This window comes from Branchiostoma floridae, chromosome 18 (genome assembly GCF_000003815.2).
Source record: "Branchiostoma floridae strain S238N-H82 chromosome 18, Bfl_VNyyK, whole genome shotgun sequence".
In the NCBI taxonomy this organism is placed as follows: Eukaryota; Metazoa; Chordata; class Leptocardii; order Amphioxiformes; family Branchiostomatidae; genus Branchiostoma; species Branchiostoma floridae.
Genome location: NC_049996.1, coordinates 3787526 through 3804287, shown reverse-complemented (window position 1 = coordinate 3804287; position 16762 = coordinate 3787526). Strand labels below are relative to the sequence as shown.

The 16762-nt window shown below is 39.8% G+C and overlaps 1 protein-coding gene across 12 annotated transcripts in view; it reads left to right on the top strand.

Moving 5' to 3' along the window:
• The window catches only part of LOC118405718 (potassium voltage-gated channel subfamily H member 8-like), a 163926-nt gene that overhangs the window by 133999 nt on the left and 13165 nt on the right, over nucleotides 1-16762 (top strand). For 6 of the 12 annotated variants that reach the window (XM_035805383.1, XM_035805389.1, XM_035805386.1 and 3 more), the window contains 11 exons: nucleotides 4551-4688; nucleotides 6165-6197; nucleotides 7710-7843; nucleotides 8748-8789; nucleotides 9650-9902; nucleotides 10342-10499; nucleotides 12416-12430; nucleotides 12747-12782; nucleotides 15014-15212; nucleotides 16082-16252; nucleotides 16619-16723. In XM_035805383.1, coding sequence (XP_035661276.1) covers nucleotides 4551-4688; nucleotides 6165-6197; nucleotides 7710-7843; nucleotides 8748-8789; nucleotides 9650-9902; nucleotides 10342-10499; nucleotides 12416-12430; nucleotides 12747-12782; nucleotides 15014-15212; nucleotides 16082-16252; nucleotides 16619-16723 — 1284 coding nt within the window. Of the gene's footprint in view, nucleotides 1-4550; nucleotides 4689-6164; nucleotides 6198-7679; nucleotides 7844-8747; nucleotides 8790-9649; nucleotides 9903-10341; nucleotides 10500-12415; nucleotides 12431-12746; nucleotides 12783-15013; nucleotides 15213-16081; nucleotides 16253-16618; nucleotides 16724-16762 lie in introns of all 12 variants that reach the window. The other 6 variants (XM_035805384.1, XM_035805388.1, XM_035805390.1 and 3 more) reach the window with 6 other exon arrangements.

Genomic DNA, 16762 nt, shown 5'->3' with positions numbered 1-16762 from the left:
CATGTCAAAAGATGTATGTTTTGAAGTAAAGTTAAGTTGGAGCATTGCTTTGATTGACGTAAAACCAAACTTTGAAGTTTATCAGTGGCTTGCTAATACGATGAAAGTTTAACAAGTGTGAAAATCGCAACAATTCATCTTATTAGATTTTCTTGAAGTAACCAATTTAGGCTTAGGTCCCAATAGGAAAAAGAGGCTCTGTAAGTGGTTGCGGCTCCCGGGATATCTTTGAGCACGGCCGGGACCCGGGTTTATTTTAAATCGGACTTGAAATGCATCCGGGACCCGGTTACAAATATTCGCCATGACCTACCCGTTGGGAACATCGATGGGTACCCCCCAAGTTTCCGGCAGTCCACCGTGACAAATTTGTCGCTTCGTAGCCCGGCCGGGGATACTTCCCCGGTGGGTACCGGTACAATCGGAACTTAATCCTTACAAAGATTCCTATCAAATTTTACCTCCCTCATGACCTCAATGAAAAGCGGCCTGCTGGCCGATTTGAGCTTCTCATAAGTAAATAAAGGTTCAAACAAACAAAAGGGCCTAGTCTTTAGCCTCAAGTTAAGGCCTACCTATAACACGAAACCTCCATTTAAAACTGAAGAGATCACCCTACAAGATTAATAGATAAATTAAACATCATACTTAAGGGACAACCCTTAACCAAGCTAGGTACCTATTTTCATCTTAGCGGAACGAGTCGTGTAAAATGTCTTTCCCAATGGCACATCACCGGGGCATGTTGGGAATGAAACACAGGGCCCTCAAGTTTGGGGACAACACTCTAACCACTACTCAACACGATGTCACCTAATCTGTTTCGTTGCCCCCCAGTGTGTCACGTTTTGCCATATTGTACTCGCATGACTGACACATATAGTTAGACTTCAATTTAGACCTTCCTCGCTCTGCAATTCAAACGCACGAAACGTTAATCAAATTTCGTCCCCCAAACTCGCTACCTGTAATGTAATTAAGCCCGGGATTAATTTGAGATTGAGCCAGGCCATACCCCATGGCCACCCCTATCCATCATGTGTGACACAATTGGGTCAGTACGATTCAAGGGCGGAACTAAAGACCATCTTCTAACTTGATTCATGCAGAAAGGGCGTAAATGTCAACAACCATATGATTCGGAAATGTAATTCAGGGCTCTCCCCTTTGCGTGCCGTCATACGTTAATGCCTATTTGCAACTAGGGTTGCTCTACAGGTCATTTGCGTAGAATTAGTGCTGTTACCTTTGCCAATAGGGCTGTTTTTTGTGTTTATGTGTGTGTGTGTTGAGGGGAGGGGGTAGAGTGTATGTGTGAAACAAAAACTGGGTTCCTCTTTTCGAAGAGGTACATCGAGAACGTTTAATAAAGGGATTGGGGACTAGCAAGCTATAGCAACTCGTCTATGAAAAAGATGCTACACGGAAACAGCCAGGAAACTAGCCTCCTATGGCGTACGTTACATTTCCTACCCGGGGCCCGGCCGGGCTGTTGACAGAAATGAAAAATTCGTGCTTATAGATATGCAGAATTCGAAACTATTGTTGATGTTTTGTATTTTTGTTGTCTTTAATTCTTTATCGTATTTTTTGTACGTTATGTATTCTTGTTGTCTTTAATCCTTTATCGTACTTTTCGTTCCCAAAAACCTCCCGGCCTTAACCCTTTGTGGAAATATGACGTTGATATAATGCTACAAGGGGACCAGTGATAGAGAAAACAAGCTCTCCCGTTTGTCCTTCAATCCGGATAAGGCTCACAGTGGGATTTAGGGTCTGGTTGAAAATCTATATCGTACTTTTCGTTCCCCCAAACTTCCCGACCGGGCCCCTTTGACAGGCTTTGTGGAAATATGACGTTGCACTAGAAGGTGGACAGCAAGACAGGCAGAGACAACAAGCTGTCCAGTTTTTCGTGTAGAGAGTAGCTCATTCGCCCTTCAATCCGAAAAAGGCTGAGAATGTGATTTACAGTCTGATCAAAATTCTATATCGTACTCTTTGTTTCCCAAAACTGCCCGACCGGACCCCTTTTGTGGAAATATGACGTTGCACTACATAATGAACAGCAATACAGAATACAGATACAGAAAACAAGCTCCTATTTTTCGTGTAGGGAGTAGCTCATTCGCCCTTCAATCCGAAAAAGGCTGACAGTGGGATTTAGAGTCTGATTGAAAGTGCTATTACGGACTGATTGGATTTGGACGTAGTGACACGCTTAGCTGACTGTTAATTCCACCGGGCGGGGTAGCGTTCCGCTGCTGTCATGTCACGCGGGGTCACACATGACAGCAAGTACATGTAAAGGTCAAATGTACTGTAAAATTTGTCAAAAAGGCGAAATTATCAAACGGTAAAAGCCAACAGAATGAAAAAAAAATGATGTAGATGGCCCTACAACCTAAGGCCGCAGGAGCGATGTGCTATTTATTATACTCTAATATGTGTCTAGGGCACGGTATTGGAAGGTGGCGCCCAACATATCCGTCCATCACCTTTTAACTCCCCAACCAAAATCAGGTACCAAATTGTAATGAGGAAAGCCTTGTTAAGTCAGTTTAAAAACAAACGTGTGTTGGTCACCCAAGGCTAACTTTGAAGAAACTTATTGAGTCAGAAACCGGTCTGGATGGCCTGGAAATTCTCACAGCGACGTATCCCAGACTGTACTATATGTCAAACTTCACTTGCGGCACCTCAAAGGAGAACTAATGATTATGATGATGATGAAAAATAAAAGCACTACAATGACTGCCAAGAATCAAACCAGTAACTTGATGATGACGTGTGCGCTGGTCTTACCACTAAGCCATTCGACCCCAAGTCAACGAGTTACTCATATTTCCCACCAGTTACTATATGTCAACTTTTTAAGAAACCTTTATGAAAGATAAAGATAAGAAATACCAATAAGAAATAGAGCTTGATTCGTGAACAAAACATTTTTTTCATGAATACAGAAAAAAATCCTGAATCAAGAAAAACTTGGAAACTCACAAAAAGAAAAAAATCTCACGTGAAGAAATAAAGGCATTTGTGGTAATGATATCTAAGAATCCATGATAAGCTCTCATACGCATGATTTGATTGACGTTTTTTCAGAAGCGTTGACATATCTATCGATTTCCTGTCAACATATGACTCAAATGGCCGTCATTCCTAGGAGGAATGATCATAAGGTTGATACTCTAAAGGGCCAACTAGGATGTCGTTAGAAATAGCTTTTAACCCCAGTGCCATCAAAGTCAGGCCACAAGAGATCATGATATCGTGAACTATCAAATACGTTTTGCGTCAAAACGACACTTTAACCGTTGCAAATAGGGATGGGGAGTGGTACAGAAAATTCAGGTACGGCACAGGTCCAGAGAACTAGGTTTAGACATAAACGTGGACCTGATTGTTTGTGAAAACTTGTAAATGGGCAATACTCAAAAGGATGCTACAAAAGGTGTCTGTTTGATGGTGTATCCGACTTCTACTGTGACTGAGGAAACTTGGTAAAAATGACTATCAACTCTTCCCTTCTATGTCTTATTTCCTTGGACCGGTAAGCCCACAGCACGTCAACATCTGCCGTTATGATCTGTTCATTTTCTAATCGGTCCAAAATCCGGCACACTGATTTTTTTTCAGATCCAACAATGAAAACAGTTTTGTACCGATACCCACCCCTAGTTACAAAGCAAAAGCAAGGTTTGAAATTGCAACCTGCAAAGAAATGATTGTACGCCCCTCCCCACTCACCCTGGTCCAAATAAGGTAGCAGGAGTTACGTCTATAATTATGTCCTTCTTAAATCCGATGTGGGACAAAAGCGACGCCTTTCTGGTTGTAGATGAAGTCCATAACTGAAAATCCTTAAGCGATGACAAGTGTTTTCAACAAGCGATAAGCTATGTATTTTTGATTTTTCAGTTAGATACCCGGATAATATCTGTATGTACTTTTAGGTTTAGATTTAAATTTAGATCTACTGAAATAGCAGACAATGCAATACACGGCAAACCCAGGCAGCTTAGCTGATATTGGGTGATTTACTCTTTGCAACATGCAAAGAAAATTGGCATGAGACTAGATCATTAAAGGATCAGCGCCTTTTTCTAAAATATTACCATAATACTTCTGTCTCACCGTATTCCTCCGGAAAAGGTGGTTCACATCCGACGTGGCCGGTATTGTTTTCGAGTATACATGTGTGTGTGTGTTTGCACCTTCAACTCGAGATCCTTTTGTTGGATTTTTATGAATTTTAGTGTGCATGTTGGCTTTGAGGTCCCTGAAACATGGTGATATAGGGCCGTCAGGCTCCTAGCAGTATTCTCAGATACTGCAACACTACAGACTGACAACCCTTCCTAAAAGCAGTGTGGTATATATCCATACACAGTGAGGTCGATGACCTTAATTTGGGACACCCGGTTGGCCTAAGACTTCTTGGGTATCAACTATTATAGCGTATGATGCGACTATGACATCGAGTTTTAACAATTCTGAATATTTCAAAGAGGCATGAGGTTTTCAATTTCTTGTTTATCTTGTTACAGGGACGCCATTTTGGTGTTTACTGGACATCGTCCCCATCAAGAACGAAAAGGGAGAAGTGGTTCTGTTCCTCGCCTCTCACAAGGACATCACGAGAACGAAGCTGTCCAGCATGGATTTGGACGAGGCGGAAGCCAACGGTAGGACCGGCAAAGGTGCTTCATGCAATTTGTCCCAAACATGCAAATTTGTTGATTTGCATATTAGGGACACATTGCTTGAATCCGTTGTCAGCCTCCCTGGAAAGTTTGTGCCTTTGTTATATGTCGTTAATTGTTCTAACAGACTTTGAAGTGATAAGTTAAGCATGTATTACATATTTCTCTAATATTTTGTGTTCCTGTATACATTTTTCTCGTATCTAAATCATCGCCTTGTCAGTTCATACTTATTTTCAGGTTAAAAATGTACGTCTTGTTTCCATCACGTCTACAAAATGCATGTTTTCGCTTCCTTCAGTATCTCTGTTCTTTCTGGAATGTTGGCTTCATCTGTCTCATTGCCCGCTGGAATTCTTGCACAACATCAGTAGAAACTGCCCCTCCCCAAGCGTAGTTATACGTAGAAAAACCCAATAGATCTATATGTTGCCTTACAAGTAGATGTGTGTCCTGTTCCTTCGACAGCGCAGTTATTTTGGTCTACCAATCAGAAATAAGTACTGCAAAATAGTCTGTTCTTACTCTCCATACCAAAAGAAAAGAAATGAGAAACGGCTTCGCCTCAAAGGCGTCGCCAAAAAACAAAAAAAATCAACCGTCAAGTCGACTTTTAAGGTTATCACTCAAGACCCGAATAGCTGCTACTGGTGTACATAGGTTTATGGTTTCAACTGCGCATGTGCAGAGAAATGCATTGTGGGTAGTCTGTCATAGGTGAAGGCCCCTGAAACACAGCTGGAAACTTACCGACTGATTCTGGAGCATGGTCTATATAGAAACTGTTTACAAGTTAGCTATGGGGGCCTTTATCTTGGACATATCATCCAGAATGCATTTAGCTGCACATACGTAGTTAGAACTATGATCCGCCATATTAGCAGTGTGCAGCAAATGCAAAGAATGAAGAAATACCTCTTGGTGTTAACATTAATACCTTTTGATTAACCAACTGATAGTGACATATACGACGTGAATAACAAACAAAAAAATATACATTTTATGAATGCTGCATTATTTACAAGTATCAACACTTCTTATTTGCATTTGGCTGCTGTCTTCTTGTCTTGCGCTATAGTATCACATTTTAGCACTCCATTGCGCACTGTAGACAGCCCCTAGACGAGTAACTCTTGCACAAGCGTTAAAAATTGCCTTTCTGCATCATTCCAAAATGCGATAGAAATAGTACAAAATATTGTAACATTTTATTTTTCAAAGCAACCATATCTGTGCACAAATTTGTACGAAAAATAGCAAGTAGACATTCAACCCTATTAGCTATGAGGCAAGAGTAATGATATGCATCTTATAACTTCAGTTTGACATTGCAAAATGCAAGTTTTTAACGTTTCGCAAGGGGGCGTTGTTGCACGGGGCTATCTGTGGTACGCACCACCTTTCTCTTGCAGTCGCGCATGTTTCATCACAGGTGTTCTGTTCTTCTTGCCCTTTCAGAGCAAGGACCCACCCCAAGGTTTAAGGGCGCGTGTAAGCTAAGTTGTCAGATTCTCCCTTCCCCCTAGTACACACCACATATACCTCAATACTTGCAGGGCTCGAAGTTTATATTTTGTGCACCTAACCAAACATTTTAGCTGACGTGCAATTTGTCCGTACAATTTTTGGGAGGCCACGTCCGCTACGTATTCCTGAAAACGTTCAGGCTGTACAGGACAGGCGCGTCGCCCGTACTGACACGTACGGGGGACGAATCCGCAGCCCGTTGGCACAGAAAGTTGTGCGGCGTGTCTGCGTGCCCCAAAAAAATCCAAATTCCCTACGAGTTCGTACGGAGGCGGTGCTTACCACTTACGGATCCCAAAAGATTGCCCCCTTTTGGCTCGTAGACAGCACGTATTTGTACATATAGTATACGGCGGGTTGTGTCCTTAGCTTTAGATGACCAGAAAAAACATGGTTGTGCAACATAAAGTACTCGTAGAAAGTTATCAAAAACCTAGATAATCCTTTTCAAAGATTGGATTTAACATTCTATGACTGAAAAAAAAAATATATGAAAATGTGCTATTTACCGGTGCACATAATAAAAAAAAATTAGGTGCACAACTCCCCTTTTCGGTACAGGTGTAAATGTGCACCAAGTATTTCGAGCCCTGTGTCTGTAAATGTTTTGTTTGTTGCATGCTATCTGCAAGCACGTCTCTTGTCAATGCTTTCTGACTACTATCCTATCCTTCATTTCTTTCCTCTGGCTGTGTTATTGCTTTGTCTCTTTCCATTGTTCTATGGCAGACTCACAAAACGAAAATTTACTTTCATGTTATGTACCATTTTTGTGTCATTTTACAGGGTACAGCATTCGCTCTTTCATAAACAAGCTTTTGTACTGATTATGACTATTTTCAGCACTCAGAAGAAGACCATAATCAATGTGCACCACATATTAATCAAAGTTAACGGAACATTTATTTTTCTATTAATGTGTTTCTTCATTTCTATGCCCAAGACAGATTTTATATTTCTTTCAGATGATATTTAGCATGACGTGTTTTTTCTAGGCGCTTTCAAATATTGATACGTGTGTTATAGAATATTAGTAGTCGATTTTTGATTATTCTGATATTTTTCAGTGAGTCTGTATTTTGGAAATCTTTCTGCGTACCAGATTGTTCATTATTAAGAATGATAATTACATATTTTATATCAATACGAGTATTAAAACCGCTGTAATGTTGGCATACATGTTGTTTCTATATGGTGTGTTGACAATTATTCGTTTTCAAACTATATTGGCAATGTTATGTAAATTTACTTCAATTTGTAAATGCATGCAATATAACTACTGACAAATCAGTTTAAGTTCCCAGCTTCCATTGCGGTGGTGCATGCGCCATTTGTAATCACATGACCGCACCGTGCCGCACTGCGTCACCTGTCGTAAAATCGAAGTAAAGTGGCGACCGCTACTTTGTTTTTGTTTGTATCATCCCTGAGAACGTATCGTTTCAGGAACTGACTTCTCACCTTGTTTGGCTGTAGACGTTAACGCTTCCTATGGAAGAAGAACAGGTCAGCAGTTTCAGAGGCGGAGAAGTCGAGCCGTGTTGTACCAACTATCCGGCCATCTACAGAAACCTACGCAGGGAAGAAGCCGGTTGAAAAAGCTTAACAGCGTGAGTATATATATATTTTTTTTATACAAGAGTCAGATTTACACCGATGCTAGTAGGGTTTGTAGCCTGATGCCACAAAGTCGTTCCGATGAACTGTAGGATACGGGTGTATCCCTCGGGCTTTTAAGATTAGGTTACTTGTCGCCGGGTCCCAATATGATTTTAACTGCGATTGAGCACTGTAAATTCAATGCAGAAATATTCGCTGTGGTTTTGATGTTCGCAGTTTTCGCGTTGCCAATTTACCGTGAAATTAAAAACACCGCGAACATTTTTCTATGGCAGTAAGAGCCTAGACTGCATGGTGCCACCGCGAACAGTCTTTTTCCCGCTATCGTGAAATTAAATACCCGCGAACTTAAATGCATTTACATTTTACAGTAACAAATCGGTACCCAACCATGTCCAAAAATAGCCACATGTCCCATGGGGCAGAGGACTGGTCACACTCGAAAGTCAAAGAAAACAGCCGGTATAAACTACCCTTCGGTAGACTTTTTTCCAATATTGATCGTAGCACTACGGTTCATGTAGACCACAAGGAAGACCTCCAAATGTTCTTGAATATCTTCTGATGTATGCATGTCTTGTACATGACTGATGCCACGTTAGAGGATCTCTTCCAATTCTTAAGAGTTTGTAGGCGGTAGTTCTATGGCACCCAAAGAAATTAAGAGCAATTGCCGTTATAGTTAACAACATCATTTACTGAAAATTTCAAATTCTGTACGACGCTCTTCTCTCCTCGCATTTTGTGTTGCACTGTCATTCATAATCATTTTTTAAGTATGTCATGATTTTCTTCTTTATTTTTGTATACCTGTAATATGTTCTTTTATTTATAGTTTTGTAAGTTTTCTTTGCTTATGTTTACATATCATTTTCATTTCCATACATTTCACAGATTGAGGCTGAGCGTAATCAAGCCCGAGCACAATACACTAATGTCAGTCCGTCTTAGGTTTTGGTATTTGTTTTTCAGATTTTAATTCTAAATACACCCCTCCTGCAAGAACTAAAACGCTCACCCGTTTTGCATTACTGCTTAACGCTAGAACGCATGTAAAATTTAGCCATTTCTAACATGCATTTTTTAACCTATAGTTCATATTTGCCTAGAATGCAAGGGATATTCAAAAGGGTACACATTAAAGATGTGTCATGCGTTACTACAATACATAATGGAAGTCAATAACCTCGATACACGATAATCAAGACAAACTGAATGCACCTTTTGTATGTTGTCCTAGAGAAGTTCTGAATAGGCTATGATAAATGTACGTATCCGACATTCATTTTCCGGCATCCATTATCAAAAGATACTGTCATGATTTTGACAGTGTCATTGTGTAACAAAACAGAAGATGTGTAACCGACAACCGTAAAGAATTGTCGTCAATTGTCAATTTTTGTCAGAAATATTGATTTTGAGCACTTAGCGTTAATAAACTGTGCAGTTTCTATTATGTCACAGAATGGCAAAGCATTTTTCTTTTGTTTCGTACACTATTGTAACAAGTCTTCATGTACCCTGTTCAATAAGGTTGTCAATTTGCTGCCATTGCCAGGCATTGCTGTAAAGATGAAATTGTCATTAGTCTTTCTTCATCTATTGTGAACACAAAAGACAAGGGAAATGTGCTTGCAAGAGAAGCATTGTCAAATACTATAGAGTCGTTTGCTCTGAACCTGTTTCAAGTCTTTAACGGCATTGTGGAACCGTTGCACGACAGACTGAAACAGCTGTAGTATTAGATGAAGAAAAAGCGTTTGCTAAGATAACACCTTTTCTATGTGCTCTTCCAGGGGTTTATATCAGACAAGATGGCCGTCCCGGAGTACAAAACAGAGAGCATCAAGAAACCCCATTTCGTCCTCTTACACTTCAGCATGTTCAAGTCAGGCTGGGACTTTATCATATTGTTAGCGACATTTTACGTCGCAGTGGTTGTACCATATAACGTGGCGTTTGCCCTTCCTTGTGAGAAGGGCCGGGGTCCCAACTTCACCAAACCTTCCTTCGTCAGTGACGTCATCGTAGAAATGCTCTTCATCGTAGGTAAGAGAAGCTTTTCTATGCAATTTGTGCTAGTTTTTGTGATAACAATAGCAAGTGTGTCTTGAAGTTGTGTATGTTGCTCGTGATCGTGTCAGTATTTTATACTTTAAATTTAATACTATTATGGCAGCTATGATACTCGGGAGCAGTGGGCGTGACTAAATACATTGCATTTATTTCCAAAATGCCATACCTATTTACACAGGAATAGATAGGTTTGGGACAGTATCTATTAGCAGCAACCCCTATGCTGCAGTGCGTAACAGAATCATTCAGAATTTCCCTGAAGAAGGTGACAGATTGAAACGTCGATCTCGAAGAAACATTTGGTTGTGTGCAGAGAGCTTGCTATCCGGTAACTTACAACCTGCAAATCACTAACGTAATGAAGTTGTTCGTTGGTATACCGTACTTTAATCAACTTTTCTTTTTTTTCTAGATATTATACTTAATTTTCGCACTACTTACGTGACCTCGTCCGGTCAAGTTGTGTACGATGCGAGGTCAATAGCCCTGAACTATGCCAAGACCTGGTTCTTCGTGGACCTCATGGCAGCTGTACCGTTCGATCTTCTCTATGCAGTCAACGTGGAAATCGTAAGTAGAATTTCGTGTTCTTCTCTCTGAAATATAAATGACCCTTCTACAGTGAACGATGTTGTGATGAGCGTACACAAAATTAAAATTCAACATGGCGGCCATCCAAAATGGCGGCCATTCAAGATGGCCGCCATTCAAGATGGCCGCCATTCAAGATGGCCGCCATTACAAAATACATGTACGTTCCATTTCCTTTCGTTGGATTTCAGTCATTGGGCCATATTGATTTGACTATATGGATGACATCATCGACCGTATCAAAAAAATGAAAAAAATGTTTTCAACCATACTGTAAATCGTACAAAGCAGCTTCAAAATTAGCAAATATATGCAAATATTGATATAGAAAGACTTTCATGATTGGACTTATCTCATAGAACATTACAAGATCAAAGATGTGAAAGGCCAAAAATGTAGAATCTATTATTCGGTATACTATATGCTGTGTATTCAGTCATTTGTTCTACCATCCTGACTACTTAAGTTGCATAATTAAAGCATCTGTCTTTAGGTCGTCAATCTTCTTTTTATTCACACGCTCGCATCAGGTTTTGGATGTCATCCATATAGAAAAGATATGGCCTAGAAAAAAGTCCTTACTCGCTTTTCAGATCGTTTACTACAGATGGTAGCATGTTACCACCCTGTTAGTTATCTACATTTATTTTATACTCGCATTGTATGTGGGTAAATATATACGAACGAGTTTTAACTTAACAGTTTGGTACCAGGCTACCATATATGGGTCTTTGTGTCATTGTGAATGTAAGGTGTTTTGCAAGTGTTGTGCGCATGGTCTGTTACGTGATAGTTGAAGTTGCCATTGACTACTGAATGTCCGAAACGAGATGTTAGCTATAGAGCAAGTACAAAAGAGAGCCTCAACATTTTGCGCTGGAATTTCAAATGAAAAACAAGTTCTGCTAAAAAAAACGGGATGAAAAAACACAGTTTTATCAAACTGTATATAGATTCAGGTAAAAACATAAAACCCCATTTGAAAAGATTTTTCAATTAATAGATACCAAATGCTTCCAAAGAATATCGAAATATTTTAGGGCGTTTTCAATGCTTGTTATGATACGCTTAAGCTTCAAAAGCGTGCAATCTTTTGATACTTGCTTTGCCATCTCTATAAAAGTTACCTAATGCATTTGTCCACTCCGAGCTCCTTACAAACTCTTTGTATGGCCTGCCTGAGTAACTTTCTAACTCTAAAAAGCGAGCATGTTCGTTTGCAAAGCACGAAAGGCTGGGAGAATGATGCGCAAACCACTGCGCATGCGTAAGCATAACTCTCGAGCACTCTATAACCGCATGACGTCACTCTAAATAATATTATGCATTTTGCCTCTTTTTTGTTTTTACTTCAGCGCTGCTGAGTCCGGTAAAAGGCACAATTCACCGAAACTGCACCCTTTATGTAAAATTGCACAAAAACGTACTGTGCACCTTTTATGTCGATTGCACACAAACGGATTGTGCTGCTTTCATGTCGATTACACAAAAAATTACAATGTTAACACATGCATAGCTAAGACTTGCACCATTCCCACACCTTGGCTTGTGCTCCAAGAGGCCTACAATGTGTCAGTATTACAAGGTTGCAGCTAGTTCAACTATATTTTTGAAAAACATGATAGCAACATGCCCAAGTGACTTTAGGCCTGGCGAAGAGAATTTAGCTGTAAAGATATTTTTCAATATCAGAACAGATTAGGAGAACATATTCAGTGCAAAATGGAAAATTATGTCCCTTTGCTTGTCTCAGCAGCTCTGTAAAAAAACAGTTAATAGAACACTATAGAAAATGCGCATATAAGGAAGCACACAAAAAAGACTGCAATTATAACATTACCATCTGCGAGCCAACTAAAACAAACGTGTCATCTTTTCCCCACAACTACTGTCAGAATATTCTAGGCGAGGTACGTATTTTTGAAACTTTGTCCACCCCCCTCCCCCACCAACCTGCAAGACCCTTCAAGACTGACAATGGAGCAAGTGGTAGCGAAGACTACCAGCAAGATTCTGTCATTATTTGCTGAAAAGGAGTCTTGGGCTACTACTTTGCTGTTTAAAATATAACCTCTGCATCCTCATAGCATTAAAGAAATCCCTGGATCTCTGCAGAAGATTAGTTGCAGCCTGCCCCCCTCCCCCTTAACTCTGTCTTTTTTTGTGTACAACCAACATTGACTATTCTTACAGCATGACTTTTTAACTCTTTAACGACTTTTCTAGTCACCGAGACCCACAAGGCCGAATGAGGTCGACCAGGTACAGTACTTTTTCAAACTGTGCGTCCCCACGCATTTGCTAGTTTGCATCCTTCATACAGCTATCAAAAACCTTGCACGACATTTACAATACATCTGTGAATCATTTCATCCAGCTAGTGAATGTCTCAATGACTATAAAAAAAGAATGCCTTTTACACACTACCAAGGCCAACGTTTTGGTGACCGTCGGTCTACTTCTTCGGGGCAATGATTCACGGTTTGCCTAGCTCAGCATTATATACAAAGTGAACCAGTCAGTATTGCCCTGACGAAGGTGAAAGACGGTCATAGAAATGTTTGCTGTAGTATAACTTTTTGGTGAATGCAGAACCTCTTTGAACACAATGCAGGTTTAATGAATGATCTCTAAACTGCAACACCAACAAACAACTCAGATCAATAAGTGTCATTCCAGATGCGGTAGCCATTTTGGATTTCCCAGGGTCATCTGGGGCTATTGCATCAAAACGAGGCATAATGCAATGATGGCATACAAGCCTCGTTTTGGTGCAATGACCCCAGATGACAACGGGAAATCCAAAATGGCCGCCGTATCTGGAATGACACTTATTGTAGTAAATAATCTGCGGCGTCTTCTGCCTCTACGGAGGCGTGAGAAAGAAGCATTCCTGAAAAGAGACGAAGGACGCCATAGGTTATCAATAAGAATTTAAAGCAAATGCATTCAAATTGCTTGTAAAAACACAGAAACAACGAATGAAATGGTACACAAGGTTTTGATTCCTGTTGTGCAACTACTAACGACAGCTATATGCACAAAGTTGTAAGTCAAACGTCCTATTCACTTTGACTTATGGCTTACGACTTAAAAACTTTGCACTTTTGTTGCTGTAGCTCGTTTCATTTTTTGCCACCCCACTTTTGCATGACCCCTAACATGCTTTATCCACACAGGAAAAGGGCCACGAAGTATGATCTTTAAAAAATTGCATACCATTGTTTTGGGTAAAACCCATTCATCTTTTCAAACATGCTCAAAAAAAGGAAGCAAAGTTTGATATTACATTTTCTTTTAAAAAGCCATTATGATAGAAAAAACGTGGCCCTTTCCTGTCAAAGTCCTTTCCCTTTTTATAACATGTGCATGCCCCACATTATTCCAGATGCATACACTTCAGGACAACCCTACGGTGACTTTGAGGATTAGTAAGATGTGCTAAATCCAACCAACTGTGTAACATAGAAAGTGAGGAAACTACCGTTAGACACATTTAGTACATTGCATTGGTAAAACGAATCTGAATCAACACATGTTATGGTTTCGTTAAAGCTTCAACAATACAGGACTAAAAACAAACAAACAAACAATACTCTCTTTAGTTGATTCTTAAGCCACAGATAGTCCGAATCTGTTAAACGTTCATAAAGGAAAAGTGTCTCATTTGACATATGCATATTCACATGGTCTAGAGCAAAATTCTGACGTTTTTTTCGTAAACATTGTTTACATTGCCGTGTAGAACTTTCGGGCACAGGCTTTAACCCATTTGCTTTCCTCATCATCACCCTCTCATGTTTGCACATGCGTTACCAACAAAAAGCAACTAAATTATAAAGGTGAACCTAACACAGTTCACCCACCTGTAGCTATACTTAATTTCTTAAAAATACAGGTGCAATAAAATAAGCTGGTGTTTTAAAAAATGGCAAAAAATGCGAAGGTGCAATAAGGCTGACAGTGAGTGTTTCAAATAATGTCGAAGACCAAAAGAAACAACATAACAGCAAAAAAGTCCCCTTTGCTTTTTGTTTAATGTATTTAAGCGCCTGAAGACAGAAATTCCTCAACTCCTATGCCGTTGCCAAAAACGATTACAGTATTTTGTGGTTAATGATATCAAATATTTCCTGACGTTTTGCAGAATAAAATAACAATATTTCTTCCATAATAGCTGTTTTAGACTTTACTCTAAGGTCCTGATCTCATATTACAGAAAAATAAAGAGAAATAAAAGTTATGTCGGAGGAGGAAAGCTCAAAAGATCATTTAACATGAATTTTATAGTGAAAAAGTCTAAACTTTGTTCCAACACAATAATAACACTCACCATAAATTTTCGGTCATAAAAAACTCCAACCTTCTTCAGATAGATGACTCGCTGTTCCGATGTTCCGGAAGTCGTCGGATGACGTCAGGCAACAGCGAATCATAAATGGCGGGAAGACGGAATTATTTATCAATACATTAATTTTTCATATTTTTTTCAGACTTCTTTCGTGCATCTTATGAAAACGGTCAGGTTGCTAAGGCTTGCCAGACTAATGCAGAAGCTGGACAGGTGGTCGCAGTACAGTGCGCTGGTGCTAACCCTTCTGATGTCATTCTTTGGGCTCCTCGCTCATTGGTTGGCGTGCATTTGGTACGTCATAGGCCGCGAGGAACTGAAAACCCATCGCTGGGAATTGGGTGAGTAGGATTTGACCTTCTAAATAGAGGCATTTCAATGATGTCACCAACCATACATACAGGACTTTATATACTAAAGTAATGCAAGAATCGAGGAAAAATATTCATGATAGGTATCAGTGGAAAGGAATCCTTTAGTCCTTCAAATAATTCCTATGATATGTTCGTAGCATGGATCCGGGAAGCGTGCTATTGACACACAGACTGATGGAAAGGTTTCACTTCAATCTCACAAAATGGCGGCGCCCATAACTGTTACTGTATTAAATTTGAATCCATGCGACCATGTTTGTAGGTAATTTGATTAGGCAATCATCCAACACGGCACAGATGATGTAAGATGAAAGCCTGATAATCCGCCTCATAGCTTAGAATGGGCTTGCGCTGCTGTGACGTCATGTGATTTAGGTCAAAGTTCAAGATCCCTTTGCTGGTATCATCTCTCATTTCTTAATGTTTCGCTATTTGACAGGGGTTTTAATGATAAGAATAAACTAGTATAGCTTTCTGTACGTAGCACCATGTCAGAACAATGACATGTCATGACCATATCAAAAGAGTGCATGGCCGGATGGCAAAGGAAATTCCTAATATATGTTTCCTGGAATTTTGCAATCTACATACTATGCTATCAAGCTCGCTCCCTGAAAGCGTTGCCAAGAAATGTGAGACAAGTGAGAATTGTTTTGAATAGTTCTTGAAATTAAACATAGACCTCAACATATTATTTTGACATGTGCAAACGGAACGTTGGCAAAATAATTTTCAGACATGTTTATGTCTCAGGGGCCCTTTGACATACTACCCATAATGCATTTGGATGTCCATGCTTATATAAAATTGTGAACCTTCTTATTTATTTTTTAAAGGGTGGTTGTTTGAATTGTCGAGAAGAATAGATCAGCCTTACGCTCTCGGTGCAGGATGCGGCACGTTAGCCAACAGGTCTATTTTTAACTCGACAAGTAACTTCACAGAAGGTACAGACTTACTTAGACCCTCGGAAGGGGGACCCGACATCACAAGTGCCTACCTTACAGGTAAGCAGCAACTTACAAATATCTTCCTTCTCCTGCTTCTGAAAGTATGAAATCCATATGACATATGGTAAACATGTTATGGCAACTATTTGACAAATATTTGATTGGTGTCACGACATTTGACCTACTGGTGACGTCACAACTCGGTAAGGTAACGTGGAGCTGTAACCTTTCTCCTTGGAATTTTGAAATGTAGCTCTACAGGGCTACTATGAAAAGAAAAAGTAAGAAAATCTACAAACCATGTTGTTCTAATGTTACATAGTGAGCTTGTAACAATTTACGGTAACCGGAGACAACACAATTGTATCTTGACACATAATTTTCACAATATTTTGAATTGTCCACACATTTTTTCCGTTGCAGCGCTCTACTTTACATTAAGCAGTCTCACCAGCGTTGGCTTCGGCAACGTTTCCGCCAACACCAATGCTGAGAAGATATTTTCTGTGTGTACAATGATGATTGGAGGTAAACAAGTTACATTCTACAAACATTTAACCTGTTCTT